Source organism: Lepisma saccharinum, chromosome 14 (genome assembly GCF_977018435.1).
Source record: "Lepisma saccharinum chromosome 14, izLepSacc3.1, whole genome shotgun sequence".
NCBI lineage: Eukaryota > Metazoa > Arthropoda > Insecta > Zygentoma > Lepismatidae > Lepisma > Lepisma saccharinum.
In genome coordinates this window covers 75,029,742-75,046,208 of record NC_139242.1, presented here as the reverse complement: position 1 = coordinate 75,046,208, position 16,467 = coordinate 75,029,742, and the positions used below count along the sequence as shown (strand labels likewise).

The 16,467-nt window shown below is 37.8% G+C and overlaps 1 protein-coding gene and 1 pseudogene across 4 annotated transcripts in view; one reads left to right on the top strand and one right to left on the bottom strand.

Annotated features, from left to right (window-relative positions):
* Window positions 1-13,241, bottom strand: part of LOC145999030 (uncharacterized) — a 63,072-nt gene extending 49,831 nt beyond the window's left edge. For 2 of the 4 annotated variants that reach the window (XM_083135932.1, XM_083135935.1), the window contains exons 1-4: window positions 13,034-13,241; window positions 11,844-12,046; window positions 6,764-6,833; window positions 3,934-4,304 (exon numbers count right to left, since the gene is read on the bottom strand). In XM_083135932.1, coding sequence (XP_082992058.1) covers window positions 3,934-4,304; window positions 6,764-6,826 — 434 coding nt within the window. In that variant the 5' untranslated portion in view covers window positions 6,827-6,833; window positions 11,844-12,046; window positions 13,034-13,241. Of the gene's footprint in view, window positions 1-3,933; window positions 4,305-6,763; window positions 6,834-11,843; window positions 12,047-12,803; window positions 12,973-13,033 lie in introns of those variants that run through there. The other 2 variants (XM_083135933.1, XM_083135934.1) reach the window with 2 other exon arrangements.
* A 244-nt stretch (window positions 13,242-13,485) lies between these two features.
* LOC145999031 (peroxiredoxin 2 pseudogene) lies at window positions 13,486-14,826 on the top strand (annotated as a pseudogene).
* Window positions 14,827-16,467: the final 1,641 nt, after the last annotated feature.

Sequence of the window (16,467 nt, the reverse complement as noted above, 5' to 3'; positions counted from 1 at the left end):
TAAAAGATGGATGATGGCAACACGGAAGCAGTTATTGAAGGTGGTGTTATGGCTGTTGGTGTGGATGGCAACTGTGAAATCGGAGTTTTGGGTGAAGGAATGGTGATTATTGATCCTTAGGTTCAAAGGGGTGGAGGTTTCGCCTAAGTAGAAGTTGCGGCAGATTTGGCAGATGAGGGTGTAAATCAGGTTCGATGAGTGGCAGGTGCCCTTGGGGTGAAGGCTGAACTCACCTGCTGCTGTGGGGATCAGGGGGGTGGGGGAAATGATAAGTATGGGGCAGGTCTTGCATCTGGGTTTGTTGCACCTGAGAGCTGGGGGGAGTGAATGACTTTTGTGAATACTGATCCTCTAAAAAAAGGCAATAAAATGTCATTGTTTGAACAAAATATATCGTTTCTCAATGGATGCAAGAACACTGTAAATTAATTATGTACTCTTGATACTAGACCTGTCGCCAATACTTTGAAATTGAAGCAATTTAATTTAGTTCGGAACATTTATAAATTTTGATCGATTAATTTAGTTTATTTTACTTTGCATTTCTGACACTTTTGGCTAATCGTGAAGATGAGGATGAATGATGATATGAAGAAGGGATACTCGCAAACACCCATGCCGGGATTTAAACCTAGGGTCCCTGGCTATAAATTATATGTAGCTTTTCATTAGAACTGTAGCATATCAATCTGAAAGAACTTAGAATACTCATTCTTGTGCATAAATTGTATATCGTCTGAATCTGTGATTAATTCCGCGTACAACGGTATATCATTCATCTCTCTAGGGCAATTAGCCTCTGAGCTCTAGTCATTTCAATGTTACCCTGTATTTTGCTGAAAACCGAAGCTTGAGACAGTTAGACGGCTGCATATGCTGCCTTTTACCTACCCACTGCCCGCTTGCTCGCGAGGACAGGTATACCTGCTCGCCTGCCCACGGCAACGAGTCGACTTGCGTCTTTACCCGGGTTCTTGGTCTTCAAGGCGCTCTGCGCTTACAAGGTAACTGGGCATTCAACAAGACCCGGGCGCCTGCAAAACCTGCTGGAAGGAAACAGCCCTCCGGCAGCGTGTCGCTCCAGGTGTTTCATCACCACGTGGACGGCTGCAGCCAGTGTTGCCTACTTACGTAGCTCCTAAATCCTACGAAGTCCTAGGAGGAGCTCTCTGCTTTAAGGAGAATTTACAGTATATACTTAGTGATTTCAGTTCATTGAAAGCAGTTTTTATCTTATTGCCAGGAAATGCACGCAGTATTACAGCTTCATTTATCTAAATGAATGATCGAGCAAACAAAAATCTCCTCACTGAAAACTAATTGTTTTTCATTGCATGGTGCCTTAACCAGGCACGCAATGGCGCAACCAGAGGGGGGCAGGGGGCATTGCTCACAACCTTGGACGGAAATTAAGTCTAGCGGAGGGATCAGGGTGGGGGTCAAACATTAAAGTACAAGAAAAAACAGGCTAGCAGAATTTAAAAGTAGCAGGGCTAAAGGGTACTCAAGATGGAATTAAATTTCATATTTTTCTTGCATTTTCCTTCCAGACGGCCAACGGCACCTGCAAGGGGGGGGATGGAGGGGTAATTGCAACCCCTTGATTTCAAATTTTATGAAAGTAGAAATATATTATAAAATATTATACAGTCTCATCAAGTTCAATGTCGTAGCAAAGGGGTAGCGGGAGACGGTCCTGAGCGCCGAACGATCTAAGTGAGAAAAGTTTTAAAACAGAGAATGCTATGGCGGCCCGTGATATTATTTGCTATTAATGTTGATTTCTTACGAGTTGGATGAATTGATTATGTAATACGTCGCTCCATGTGAAAAGAAAATATTGTAGATGGAAATTTTACATGCCATATGTATGTACATTCGGAATGCATTTATCATGCACTTTCTTTCTTTCAAAAACAGTTTGTGTGCTTGTTTTCCATTATTAACTAATGTGAAATTGACGTGTTGAAAAAAAATATTTCCAATCCTGTTTCAACACAAATGCGTGAGAACCGACTTCTACCCTCTTTTTGCATGATTTATTTATGAGGATAATAATGCCTTTCATGCTACTTTATTACGATTATTGTGATTGTTGTTGTTGGCACGTTTATCCAAGTACTTGCCCCCCACCCCACCCCAAACGAGGGTAACGGCAATGCCCCTGGCTGGCTACGGCCCTGGTGTTCGCAGTAGAACAGTGTGTTGTTCGACTCGCGACCTCAGCGTCGAACGTGACAGGTTTCAGTCCTGCCCTATATTACTATATATACGTATATTGGTTGTTTACGACATATACTTATGGATCCTGTGCTACGGAAAACCTATTTCAATGTGTGTGTGGGGGGGGGGGTAGCAACAGTCGTAAATCTCATTTCATTGGTGATGTGGCTTACGAAGCTTTGAGTTCCCTTTTTATGTAGTGAAAATATAGTGCAGTTGGCAACGCTGCAGAACGGTGTGGGTCCGGTGCCGTTTCTACTCGAAGCAACTACGTCATGCAGAGGGAGGGGTCTGCAGTTGATGGAAAGAACGAACTGAGACCTACTAGGTATCGTAAGACTGCGGGTACCCGGCGGGTCTACAATGCCTGCCAGGAACGATCTGGGCAGGTGAGCATACAAGCTGCTCAAGCGAGGGTGTTGCGCAGGTTGCATGGTATTTTAGGAGCGATGTCTCGCGAACGGGTCTGCTCCAGGTCTTGTGCAGGCCTCTGGAGACAGTGGCGCACAGGCCTTTCGTTTCAGGGGTACAACTCACATTACATTGGTCATATGATAATGATGCAAATATTTTTCTGTTTCTTACATGCCAGCGATAATTTCTATGTGCATGTTGACCTTTTCATGTCCTTTTTTTTCAGGGGGGGTGGGGGAACCCCATTTTTCTTTAAAACAAAATGATTTTTGGGGGATTCGCCTTCCCCCCTCCATATATATGCAGAATGTGCATAAATTTTATATCGTCTGAATCTGTGATTCATTCCGCGTACAACGGTATATCATTCATTTCTCTAGGGCAATTAGCCTCTGAGCTAGTCATTTTAAGGTACCGCAGCATTTAAAAGCTTGAATCAGTGGCACGCTGACCATTCCTTTTGGGGGTACAACTCACGTTACATTGGTCATACGATAATAATTTAAATATTTTTGTGTTCCTTACATGTCAGCGATAATTTCCATGTGCATGTCGACACTGTCATGTACTTTTTTCTTGGGGGGAAGGGGGGGGGGAAATCCCCATTTCTTTCCGAAATTTTGGAATTTTGAGTGTTCTCCCCCTCTCCCACCACATATATGCCGAATTTGCATAAATTTTATATAGTCTGAATCTCTGGTTCATTTCACGTACAACGGTGTATCACTCATCTCTCTAGGGCAATTAGTCTTCGATCTACGCTCATTTAATTGAAACTCTGCATTTTGCTCAAAATCGGCTCGGGCATCAAGGGGGTTACATGTGAAAATGGCCTTGGGTTCCAAAAGCTTAATGCATGTAAGAATTAATGCTTGATACTTCATCCTGGATGGGGAATGGCCACATTATTAATATTTTTCAAAACTTCATGCATACAAGAATGTAATTCTTAAGAAATAAGGTGATCAAATGTTTACCACAAGTCAATACAAATTTAGATTTCCAAGTTTTCAATTTTATCAAGTCCCAGTGCAGGTATATAACAATGTGAATTCACTATACTGTAAAAAAATAGCAAAAACTCTTGGCCACAAGTACAATTTCTTGACTTTTTCTCGACTTTCTTGACTGGTAGACACCCTGAAGAAAGTACACAACAAAATCGATGCCAATTCCTGTAATCATGAAGGAGCCCTCTTTAAAGTTCCTGTAAATGGAGTGTCAACCTGCAGGGTAGGAACAAATGAATGAAAATGACATTAGTACACAAAAACATTAATTTCTGTTCTTGCTTACCTAGAGGAGACAGCAGAATCCCCATTGGACATGGATTCCTTACATATCGCATAACTTTTAAGTGTAGCACAAGTATCAGTTCGAAGTTTGGAGTATGTTAACTGTTCACAGTCATTTAAATCAGATGGTTCTTTAAGCTCCTTAATCACATTCGCAGTAATTATTTGCTCTAATTTAGCACCATGCTCCGTTGAGTCACTTATTTGTGTGAAGTACCCTGTGTCGTTTGAAGCATCTTCTACCTTTCTTACTATGTCCTGCTTAAATTTCCTTTTGAAATCCAACTTAATGTTGTCTTGTGAGATTTCAGGCACTGCTTTGTCATGAACCAAATCTTGTTCATACAAGTTTACACCACCTGGCATTGAAAACTAGAAAAAATGATAGCAAAATTAGTCATAAGCTACCCACACCAAATTTTACAAATATTGTATTTAATGAAGCACCTAAGAATAAGCTTCACGCATGGATTCTGAAAGAAAAAGTAGGTATTCCCTAATTTATACGCTACTACCACTATTACATTTTAGTTGTGAAAGTTTTATTGCTGCATTGCCAGAGTTCCCACAAACTCTAGGTATTCCAAAATGCTCATTTTTTTCCAGAGTACAGATACACAGTACATTGCCACTTGAGATTTATTTTACACTCTTCCATTTCCATTCAGTCCCACCTTATTTATTATTATTATCTGATATCAATAATGAACCATATCCCACCAAACACACTACATCACTTTGTGCTGGTGCTCTTGTTTTGCCACTGTTCCAACCACATCCTGTAGGAACACACTGATGTTTGTGCTTAATGTTATGGTAAAGGATCCACTTTTCGTCTTCCATCACCGTTCTGAAAAAAAATGGTCTCCTTCTGTAAAGGATGATGCCTCTGCAGTTGTCCCCATTCATGAGGTACTATTTTCACAGTTTGGACACACAACAAAGATCCTGCAAATGATGGTGAATGGTTGAATGTGTCGATTGGAGTACTGTTCCCAATTCATCAACCATCTGATGTGGATTCTCCTCAACAGTTGTTCTCAGAACAGTGTTGTTCAACTCGATGGGTATTTCTTGTCTTTGCATATCAGTCTGGCTTTTGTTTCCCGACAGGAATTTTGAGAACCATCTTTGACATTTGCGGACCTCAAGGGTCTCGTGAACATACACGACATTGATGTTTTGTGCTTCTACAGTTGCTGAATGTCCCGGATGGAACTCAAAGCATAAACTGCTGTATATGTTCTTCAGACAGTGACATCTTCAAACATGTGTAACTGCCACACAACTTGCTGTAGACTGATCTCATTTTGTGCATGGATACACCGTCCTATCCATTGATAGTATCATGGCCTTTGAGTAGTTCGTAATTCACCCATCACACCGTGTCCTTGCAGAAAACAACATTATTTATGGGATGTTTCAATATAACATGAAGGTCACAGCCTCCAACTGCTAACAGGCTGGAATCTCCCTCAACTGGAACCAAATTGTTAAATTCGAGTGAATTTACAAGACGAGGCAATTATATTTGGGGTATCCAGGTGCAAAAAAGGACAAAACAAGAACTGTTAAGAGAACAGTATTGGTTATCAGATGTGCTTTATGTGGAAAATGTTGAGTTTTAATTTTTTCAAATTCCTTCAGATTTTCAAGGTTCTTCAGAATTTCCAGGTGTGTGGGAACCCTGTTTTTACAAATACCATTTACACATTAACAATTGTACAATAACATTCTTTCATTCTTTTTATTAACAACTCTTCAAAATACAAACAAATTTCACCCAGTATATTCTATTGGTTCTATACTCATGCAAGCTGCACACCATTATTTTCTACCTTACTTTTTAGTAAAAAAAAGTGTGTGGAGTTCTCAAATAAATACGATATTTATTAGGATAAGTTGTTCTACAACTTCTGATTCAGAACCTAAACACCACCACTAATATCCTTCCTTTACATGAAATATTACATGAAAATTAGCACACATGTAAGACAAAACCTGAATTCTAGTCATGAGGTTAATGTCACTCTGTGTCATGAAGGTAAGACCTTACACATTCACAACCTTGGTGTTGTGATCAGCACCATGCGCCAGCCACATAAGCACCATGTACTTGTTGGTATAGAGCAACAACACAAAGTTAGATTGTCAAGAGATGAAGCATTACATGCATAATGTTTGTAAGTAGTCTGTGGCCAGACAGTTTTTGTGTCTATCAATAGTCTATGTCGTCTCTTCCTATACAGCATATGCAGGTGATAAGCGTTGTATGTAATCCTTTTGATTAGTTCTGCATGTGTGCCGATTGAAGATACTTCTTGTTGGAAGTTGCACTTTCATTGAATCATTTATCCAAATTGAGTAACATAACAACACAACTACCAGATTATAGCTAGTTTGAGAGGACATTGTCAGAAAATTCCAACCTGAGATAACTGAAACCAGGTCACCAACATGGCAATCAGCTGCCTTACGGACTGGACCATCATGGCTCGCTCAGCGAACATTAAAGTTAGAAATGCTCTTCCAGCTACATTAACATGAACACTGGAGAAATATCAAAATGTAAAGTGACACTAAGATCATGTGGTACTTTAAAACAGCATACTGAAACTTCGCATTGCAAAACAAACTACATTTTTCTAAAGTTGGTAGTAAGGAGTTGAGGAATATAAAGGAATTCTACCGTACTCCATTTCTAACACAGTGTTTATGGTAATATACTCTATGAAAATGATATTAATATTTTTTAATGAAATTTTTAGGGATTTCTAGTGCAAACATTGCTCTACCAACAAGCTGAGTCTGCAAAATCATTATATACTTACTTCATTCTCTCCTTTAATCCCCATTTTAATTTCCAAAGGATCTTCTACTGGATCTGCCCACATGTTTTATCTGCAACATAAGAAAACATCTAACTACAGGCAGTATTACTGATAAAAATAAATGGTCATATTTTTAATGGTAGTTACCACGTTTGAATCTTGCGTATTATAATAATAATGCTTGTTTAATTTAACTGTATAAACGAAGATAGCAGAAACAAATAATTGGATGCATGATGACAAAGAAACTACAAGGGTCATTCAATGTTGACAGAGACTTTTATTTCTAGGAAACAATTGGAAAGTTCTACAAACACCAAACTATAGCAGTTTTTCAAAGAAATCGCTCCGAGCATCCAGACACTGCTGCCATTGTGTCAGTTCCCTGAATCCCTTGGTGTAGAAGTAAGTTCATTGCTGTCGTAGACGCCGCAGGATAACAGATGGGCTGAAAAGTTTGTAGGCTAACATAGTAAAAAATATTTTTTTGACAAAATTCGATTTTATTATTCAATATAGTTGCCTTTGAGGGCGATACAACGATTATAGCGGTCATACAATTTTTCGATGCCATTTTTATAGTACGATTTCTCTTTAGCCTCAAAATAGGCCTCAGTTTCGGTGATTACCTCTTCATCAGTGCTAAATTTATTTCCAGCGAGCATTCTTTTAAGGTCTGCAAACAGGAAAAAGTCACTGGGGGCCAGATCTGGAGAATATGGTGGATGGGGAAGCAATTTTATTACGGTTGAATATTGCTAAACATTGCTCCGAATCATCAAAACCTTGTTGCTTTTGATCGATTGTGAGCACGCGCGGCACTAATTTTGCACACAGCTTTCGCATGTTCAAATATTCATGCACAATATGTCCAACACGTTCCTTTGATATTTTTAAAGTCTCAGCTATCTCGATCAACTTCACTTTACGACCATTTAAAATTATTTTGTGGACTTTTTTGATGTTTTCGTCGGTAACAGCCTCTTTGGGGCGTCCACTGCGTGCATCGTCTTCGATGCTCATTTCGCCTCGTTTAAATTTACCAAACCACTTCTCAACGGAAAAAGCAATGCTTTATTAACACACGAAATTCTTTTTTATCCATTTTTTCACAATAACAAAAGCTGCTTCACTCACAATGCTATATCTCACGAACTAATTATCCGGCAGCTGTGAAATTTACACACGTATCTTTTGAAGGTTTGTACTAAGTAAAAATCACATGGATTTAATTCTAGTAACGCCATCTATGAGTCAGCCTACGAACTTTTCAGCCCAACTGTTATATTCTATCAGTGCTTCATCTGTCCTCAATTTCTTCCCTTATCATATGCTCTTCAAGTGGCTCAAAAAATTCTGATAGTCACTGAGGGCTAAGTCCGGTGTGTAAGAACATGAAGCAAAACCCTTTCGGAGAGTTGTTATTGATTTGGTGTTTTAAGTCCACTTTATGCACAGTGACACTAATCAGAACTGGACCTACAGTTTAAAGTGGGATCCGAACCAATGTGCCAAGTGCCTCCACCGGGTATTGAACCTGGGACCCTTTGATTACAAGGTGACAATTCTACCACTGCACCATCGGCGAGGCCCTCAAAGAGTTGTTGATGTCCAATTGACCATGTAGAGCTGTGCATTGTCATGGTGAAGAATCACATTTGCAGATTCATCATGTGCAGGAATACTGGGCATTAAAAATGACCTTCTCACAAAGAAAATATTCACATGAAAAACACCTTGCATGCCCCAGTCAGACAAATGTGTCCATGTGGTTCATTTGACAGCAACTAATGTTCTTCGCCAAACTTTTGATATAACTCATACTCTTGCCCGCGACATTGTTTGTTCTCCATACTGTGCTTGCTTTCTTCTCAAAATTTCAGCTGGCTTCAGGTTCTCCTTCAAAAGAGATTTGATCATACACTGCTGCTCCACAGCTACACACACACAACTTGATCCCATTTTTGCTAACAGTAATGAGCATGGTGAACACACAATACTCACGAAGGATGCAGGTACATCGTCTGGCAGTTTTATCGTTCTCCAGCTATTTACCACTTTTATATTTACAAATGTCTCAGTCAACATTGAACAACCATAGTACTTTTTCTATTTGTTCATTGGAACTAATTTTCTTCAATTAAGCTGCATGTTTTCTTGCAAGCTTTCAAGAGGGTAGAGAAGACCCTATAAAAGTTTTGAATCAGTGTGACTATCTTTCAAAGATGTGCATAAGTGATTTGAAGTCGAGGGAGCCAGTAATAGTACAGCAATTTTATTCCAAAAAGAAGTTTGCAGAAATTGTCATTCTTGTAAATGTTGTTGTCTGAATCACATGCAATAAGTAATAACTAAGCTGATGAATGTGTGTTCAGATATAAATAGAACCATGTTAAAAATGCAGGCCAAAATTCCAAACTAATCATGTTATGTATGAATTTTTCATGTGGTCCAATATCAATTTATGTATGTTAACACAGGCCTTCAGAGCAGGGTTGAAAATAATTTAATGATTGATTAAATCATAATCTTTTTTTTATACCTTTTTGTGAAAATATTGAACTTTTAATGTTATTAGAGCACATCATGCAACATGTTACATGTAAAAAAAATATACAATACAGCAAGTAGTCTAAGTTTCATTATTTTGTTGAAATGTGGAGAGTCTGTAACATTTATGTAACTATATTAACATAAAAGTGGTAAAACTTATTGGATTATATTACATTAGCACCATTCCAAATTATTGTTTACAAAAGTAGGTTTTACAACACGGATATTGGGTCTTTGAGATTTGCAAAATACATTTATTTACTTTCAATGTTGTAACTAAGGACTATGGTATTTTTTTTTAAAATTGTAGCTCCAAAGAATGAGAAGATTGAATAAATTTTAAATTATGTTTGCACCAATCCAAATCCAATTTAATAAAAAGGTACAGCTATCCCCTGTTTATTTTACAGTGTCAAATTGCTGGAAATAAACATGTATATTGAAAATGTGATAAATATTATGAAAAAAGTAGTTTTGGTAAAAATCAAATAAGTAAAAAAATCATGACAATCAAAAAATGGGATTATAAAATAATGATAAAACAATCCTCCTTCAGTGTCTTAGTGATTCTTTACTGCACGTTTTCTGGAGAATTATATTTTTTTTTCTGTATATTCCTATACGATTCATTGTTTACAAGCAGCCATTCATTTACTGCTGCTGCCATCTACTTCACATTTGCGGGTGTGAAGGGGTATTGCATCCGTAAATAGTTTTATTGTTAGGTTAGGTGGGCCACGTTTCAGGTTCTTAGCATTTAAAATAACGAGAACATCAGTAGGTGTTTCCAACATCTGATTACATAACAGTTGGGCTGAAAAGTTCGTAGGCTAACATAGTAAAATATATTTTTTTGACAAAATTTGATTTTATTATTCAATATAGTTGCCTTCGAGGGCGATACAACGATTATAGCGGTCATACAATTTTTTGATGCCATTTTTATAGTACGATTTCTCTTTAGCCTCAAAATAGGCCTCAGTTTCGGCGATTACCTCTTCATCAGTGCTAAATTTCTTTCCAGCGAGCATTCTTTTGAGGTCTGCAAACAGGAAAAAGTCACTGGGGGCCAGATCTGGAGAATATGGTGGATGGGGAAACAATTCGTAGTCTAATTCATATAATTTTGCCATCGTTTTCATTGATTTGTGACACGGTGCATTGTCTTGATGAAACAGCACTTTTTCCTTCATCAAATGGGGCCGTTTTTTGTGATTTCATCCTTTAAATGTTCCAACAACGCTATGTAATAATCGCTGTTGATGGTCTGGACCTTTTTGAGGTAATCGATGAATATAATACCATGCGCATCCCAGAATACTGATGAAATAACCTTGCCAGCCGACTGTTACGTCTTTCCACGCTTTGGATTCGGTTCATCACGTGCAGTCCACTTGGCTGACTGTCGATTGAACTCTGGAGTGTAGTTATGGAGCCATGTTTCATCCATTGTAATATATCGACGGAAAAATTTGTGTTTATTACGGTTGAATATCGCTAAACATTGCTCCGAATCATCAAAACCTTGTTGCTTTTGATCGATTGTGAGCACGCGCGGCACCCATTTTGCACACAGCTTTCGCATGTTCAAATATTCATGCACAATATGTCCAACACGTTCCTTTGATATTTTTAAAGTCTCAGCTATCTCGATCAACTTCACTTTACGATCATTTAAAATTATTTTGTGGACTTTTTTGATGTTTTCGTCGGTAACAGCCTCTTTGGGGCGTCCACTGCGTGCATCGTCTTCGATGCTCATTTCGCCTCGTTTAAATTTACCAAACCACTTCTCAACGGTTGATTTTCCTGGTGCAGAGTCCGAATAATGTTTATCAAGCCAAGCCTTGGCTTCAACAGTATTTTTTTTCGCCAAAAAGCAATGATTTATTAACACACAAAATTCTTTTTTATCCATTTTTTCACAATAACAAAAGCTGCTTCACTCACAATGCTATATCTCACGAACTAATTATCCGGCAGCTGTGAAATTTATACACGTATCTTTTGAAGGTTAGTACTAAGTAAAAATCACATGGATTTAATTCTAGTAACGCCATCTATGAGTCAGCCTACGAACTTTTCAGCCCAACTGTTAATATCTGGTCTAAAACACAAAACCCCGTTCAAGCTTCACATGAAAATCTGCTGGAACTGTGTGTCTGAGACAACTCTCATAAACATTAAACATTCGAAACTGTTACCAAAATGAGTGTGTACAACGATGAAATCTTAATTCAACAAGTGGAACTTTGGCGATTATAATCATCAATGATTCAATCTGTGGTAATTCTTTACTTTCTGACAATTTATAGTCTTTATATCACTGTTGGCGATCTCTGTAGTGGAGTGGTTAGCAAAGCATATCCTGCATTCAAACCCAGCCTGGGCATAGGTGTTCTTTGTGAGTGTCCCTTCAATCACTCATCCTCATTTTCGCAATTAGCCAAAAGTGACAGAAAATCTAAGTAAAATAAACCAATCAAGCTTTACATAGTTGCTTATTGATAAAAACTGTGAAACTTGCCATTCTATTTTTTTCCAAAACTATCCAGTTTAGAAACCAGTACAATCACAACAGCAATTTCAATTTTCCTCCATATAGATTACATGCTCCTTTTTGTTACAGTGTTCAAACTTGAATAAGCCAGAACAATCACAGCCATTGTGTTGAACTCTTCTTCATTATCCTGTGATAATGTCTCAAACGTCTCATGTATAAGGATACACCTGTAAAAATAAAAAGTCACTCTTACCACTAACTTCACAGATGAAAATACAGAAATATGGATTACAAGATTTTTTGACAAATGATTTAGGATAAATTAGTCAGTGGTTAGGAAAATGGGCTACGACAGCAAGGATCTCCGGTTCAAATCTGAGCCTGAGCATGGGTGTTCAAGTTCATTGTGAGTGTCCCTTCATCAATTTCATCACATCACCCATCCACATATTTGCAATTAGCCAAGAGTGGCACAAACGTTTAAGTAAAATCAACCTTTGAATCAATCGTTACTTCACTTTCTTCTGCATTCCTTCCAGTATTTTCTTATGTTATATCTTATTTGGTAAGAATTTACAATAGTATAGGGAATGTCTCCAATTTCGTTAATATTTGGTATACTAACTAATTTTGGCCTTCTAATCACGAATCTGTTGTTAAAATGCAGGGGTCACGTGTGCAAATTGTACATTATGCACGGGTAGCCCCATGAACAATTTCTGGTAAGGTTAGGTGACGCAAGCTTACTTAAAATTTTGTTCATAAAACAATGCGATACACTACCAAATCAAGTTATATCGGCTTTTTTCCCGATTTCAACACGTGACCCCCGCATTTTAACAACAGATTCGTGATTAGAAGGCCAAATTTAGTTACTATACCAAATATAAACGAAATTGGAGACATTCTCTATATTGTAAATTCGCTTCATAGGAAAGCCAGTGGCACCAATCTGAAAGAATATCTGCATTAATTTATCTGTACATGTGCTTGTTGTGGTTAAAGTCCGAAAAAATTAAACAAGTCACGAGTAGTTTTTGATATGGTGACTAAGCATGTTTCACGTTTTCCTTATTTTCAATATTGTCCCGCTAAATTTCACTCCGCACTCCTAGAAGATCAATCCTGGCGACGCTGCAGGTTCTAATAACTGAAATTTCTCAATTTTTATGCATCACATGTGTACTTATTAAAAATAATAGTGAAATACTTACAACTCCCAGGTACAGATACAAAATGGAGGACAACGGCCTCATGTTTTTCACGAATGTAAACATTTGTCCACATCGCACAACAAACTGCAACCTAATGACGGCATTATCCTCGTAATTTTCATTACATGTAATTGCTTATGTTACGTACGACGCTGCCTGCTAAAAATATATTTATGTTATTTCATCATCATCAACAAATTTGACGTACGGTACGGGTCAATTAGAAGGACAGCTACTATAAAATCTTCCACCGCATTACAAAATATCCATTACTGAAGTAATTATTTTTTTAATGGTTTCATTAAATTTAAGGAAATGTCTAAGTCAAGTGTGTTAATTATAACGTATTTTTTTTACAAAGCAAAAATACATAATCACACAATTATTACTATATACACTTTTAAAGTACCTTCAGGACCGGATAATTTGATGTTCCCCAAGTTTCTATTCCATTCTGTTGGGCATTAGAATTAGATTGTAATTTGTTTTTCAAATAATATCACCTTGCTATAGACCTAGAAATGGTTTGTATTTACTTACACAGGCCTGAATCTCACGCGTGACACTGTCGATCGTATTATTCCTTCATTCTTTACAGTTAATTTGGCATACTTGCTCTTCGTCATTCATACCCGCAGATGCAGGCATCAGTCAGGAGAAAGTACTTGCAACGTTAAACACGTGCAACGGGAGTGCGGATTCTTTTATTCGTAATGAACATTGTTAACTTACTGATTTCCAAGCAGACAGATTATTTTATTCGTGATGGACATTGTTATGCATACTGATTTCGAAGCAGACATTGCACCCCGGAGGATAAGAACTTGGAGTTTAATACAGCTCAGCTACTCACAAAGGAGAGTGTTTAAACAGTATTATGACATGATTAAGGAAACCGCCTGTTAAATACTTCATTTTCTCCTTTTTTCTTGAGAAGGAACATCACCGACTATAAAAAGAACATGCCTTTGCCTGAGCTTACCAAACCAGCCCCAAGTTTCAAGGGCACAGCTGTGATTAATGGAGAGTTCAAAGAGATCTCTCTTCTCCAATACAAGGGAAAGTATCTTGTCCTATTTTTCTACCCACTAGATTTCACCTTTGTTTGCCCAACTGAGATTATAGCGTTTTCAGACAGAGTTGAAGAATTCCGGAAGATTGACTGTGAGGTTGTTGGTGCATCATGTGATAGTCACTTCTGCCACTTAGCTTGGATCAATACTCCACGAAAGGAAGGTGGGCTAGGTCCAATGAACATTCCTTTGCTTGCTGATAAGAATGGCAGAATTGCAAAACACTATGGCATATACAAGGAAGATGAAGGAATTGCATTCCGTGGTTTGTTCATAATAGATGGTAAACAAAATCTGAGACAAATCACTGTAAATGATCTTCCTGTGGGTCGATCAGTTGATGAAGCATTAAGACTTGTCCAGGCTTTTAAGTATACAGATGAATACGGAGAAGTTTGTCCTGTTGGATGGAAACCTGGAGATAGAACTATGAAACCTAATCCTAAAGAGAGCAAGAATTACTTCAGCAAATAAAATGTAGAAAGCAACTCTGGATTTTTATGGTCATGGATCCAGAACACTAGTTGCCTTCACAGTATTCATTCATTCAAATAAAGAGGTATTGATTTATTTGTCTTTTCGGCAGTAATTTGTTCTCTGTAAAAACTAATATCAATTGGTGATTTTCAAGAGCTTTAGCCTGCTTAGTTGACTTCCCATTGCAATTATTAAGATGGTAAAATTGATCCAGAAGTGAAGAGAATTAAGAGTAAAATCTTTCTTTGTATATATTGAACAAGAAGGTAGTTAAATTGTGCAAAGTTTCTGTACAATTATTACCCGCTCAATGTTTTGTATCTGTGCAATATGAATTCTTCAGTGATAAAATAAGACATACATTTAAATACGCATGTGACCAGTTTGTAGTAGTTGGCCTGTTACTGATTTGCATTTGCAACATGTACTTCCTCATTTAATGCAAATGCTTTTACAGCTTTCATCCTACTTTGAAGCGTATTACAGGAACTTGATCATCACCTTGTAAAAGGAAATGTTGCTGGTGCATGTAGTTTGTAAATGCTGCATAAGATTCCTTTTGTTCCAAATACATGTAATAATGATAACCTGAGACTTGAGTTGTAGTTTTTGTTTTGAAGTATTTCACCTTTTACTTTAACATTTCAGTTTATTAGAGTAATAAAGCAAATATTGTTAGTTGTGTGTTGCCTCATGTGAAATCAAATGAAATTTCCTGTGGAAATGCGAGACAGAAAGTTATGCAAACACTGGTCAGCTACCCTAATGTAGTGGTTATGGTGGATGCAGTTTTTGTTAAACTCTCACCTTGCCAAACATGTAAAAACAAACACCATGTGAATAAGTGTGGTTTGTCAGCAGCGGCGGTGCCAGGATTAATCACCTAAGGGTGTGGAAAGAAATTTAGGGGGTGGGATGTTGAAAATAAGAAAAAAACATTAGTCACTCATGCAACCCTTCAAAATGGGTGGGGGGGGCAAGGACAGTTTACTTTCTATCGGTAGATAAGGTTTAGCATAGTATGGGAGCAAAAATAGCAAGAGGGGCGCAACTGCTACCCTAATCACTGCCACTGATTAACATAAATCACTGACTGAAATGAAATTTAAAGCAGCTGAAATTTTTGCTCCAGTGTGAAGAAGAACAAGTAGGTGGAAAATGAACAGTTTATCAACGCTGCAATAAAAAAACAAGAAAAAAAAACATAACTCACATTAAGTTATAGGCAATTATCGAAAACCACAAACAGACCACTTGAAGAAACAAAAGAAGAAAACATTCATAACAACAATGCTGTCAAGAGGGAAAAAAACTGCCACTGATCTTCAAAGAGGCTGTCGCCAGTACAGAGAAGTATGTATATCGGCATCTCTTTCAGTGCTTGTCTGTTGCATACAGTATTAACGGTCTTACTTCAGTATCTAACATTTGGCGGTCTATATGACGACATGACATAATATGGCACACTAAGGGTTAGTGTTTTCAGTTGAACGTAGGGGGTGCACAATCACCACCTGGCGCCACCCCTGTATGTCAGATTAGCACTGAGCAACTTGGATGTGCATGACTGACAATCAGTTGAACCCATTTTTTTCCTTTCAAATATGCTATAAGAGTATACCCAACTTCTTGTGTTTGGGTGATAGAAGTGGCCAACGAAAAGATTACTGACTTGGTCGATGAATGTAAACCATTGTAAGACACAACAAGCAATTACTACCACAAGTGGGAGCCAGGAAATTGTGGCTTAAACTTTCAGTGAAATTTCCAAGCCCTAAGTACTAATTGTCATTGTTAAGTTAGGTAGGTTTAAGGCTCTTAGCATTAATAAAATGTCTCTAAATCCTTTTGTTGTTATGTTAAATGGGTCATGTTTAGAGCATG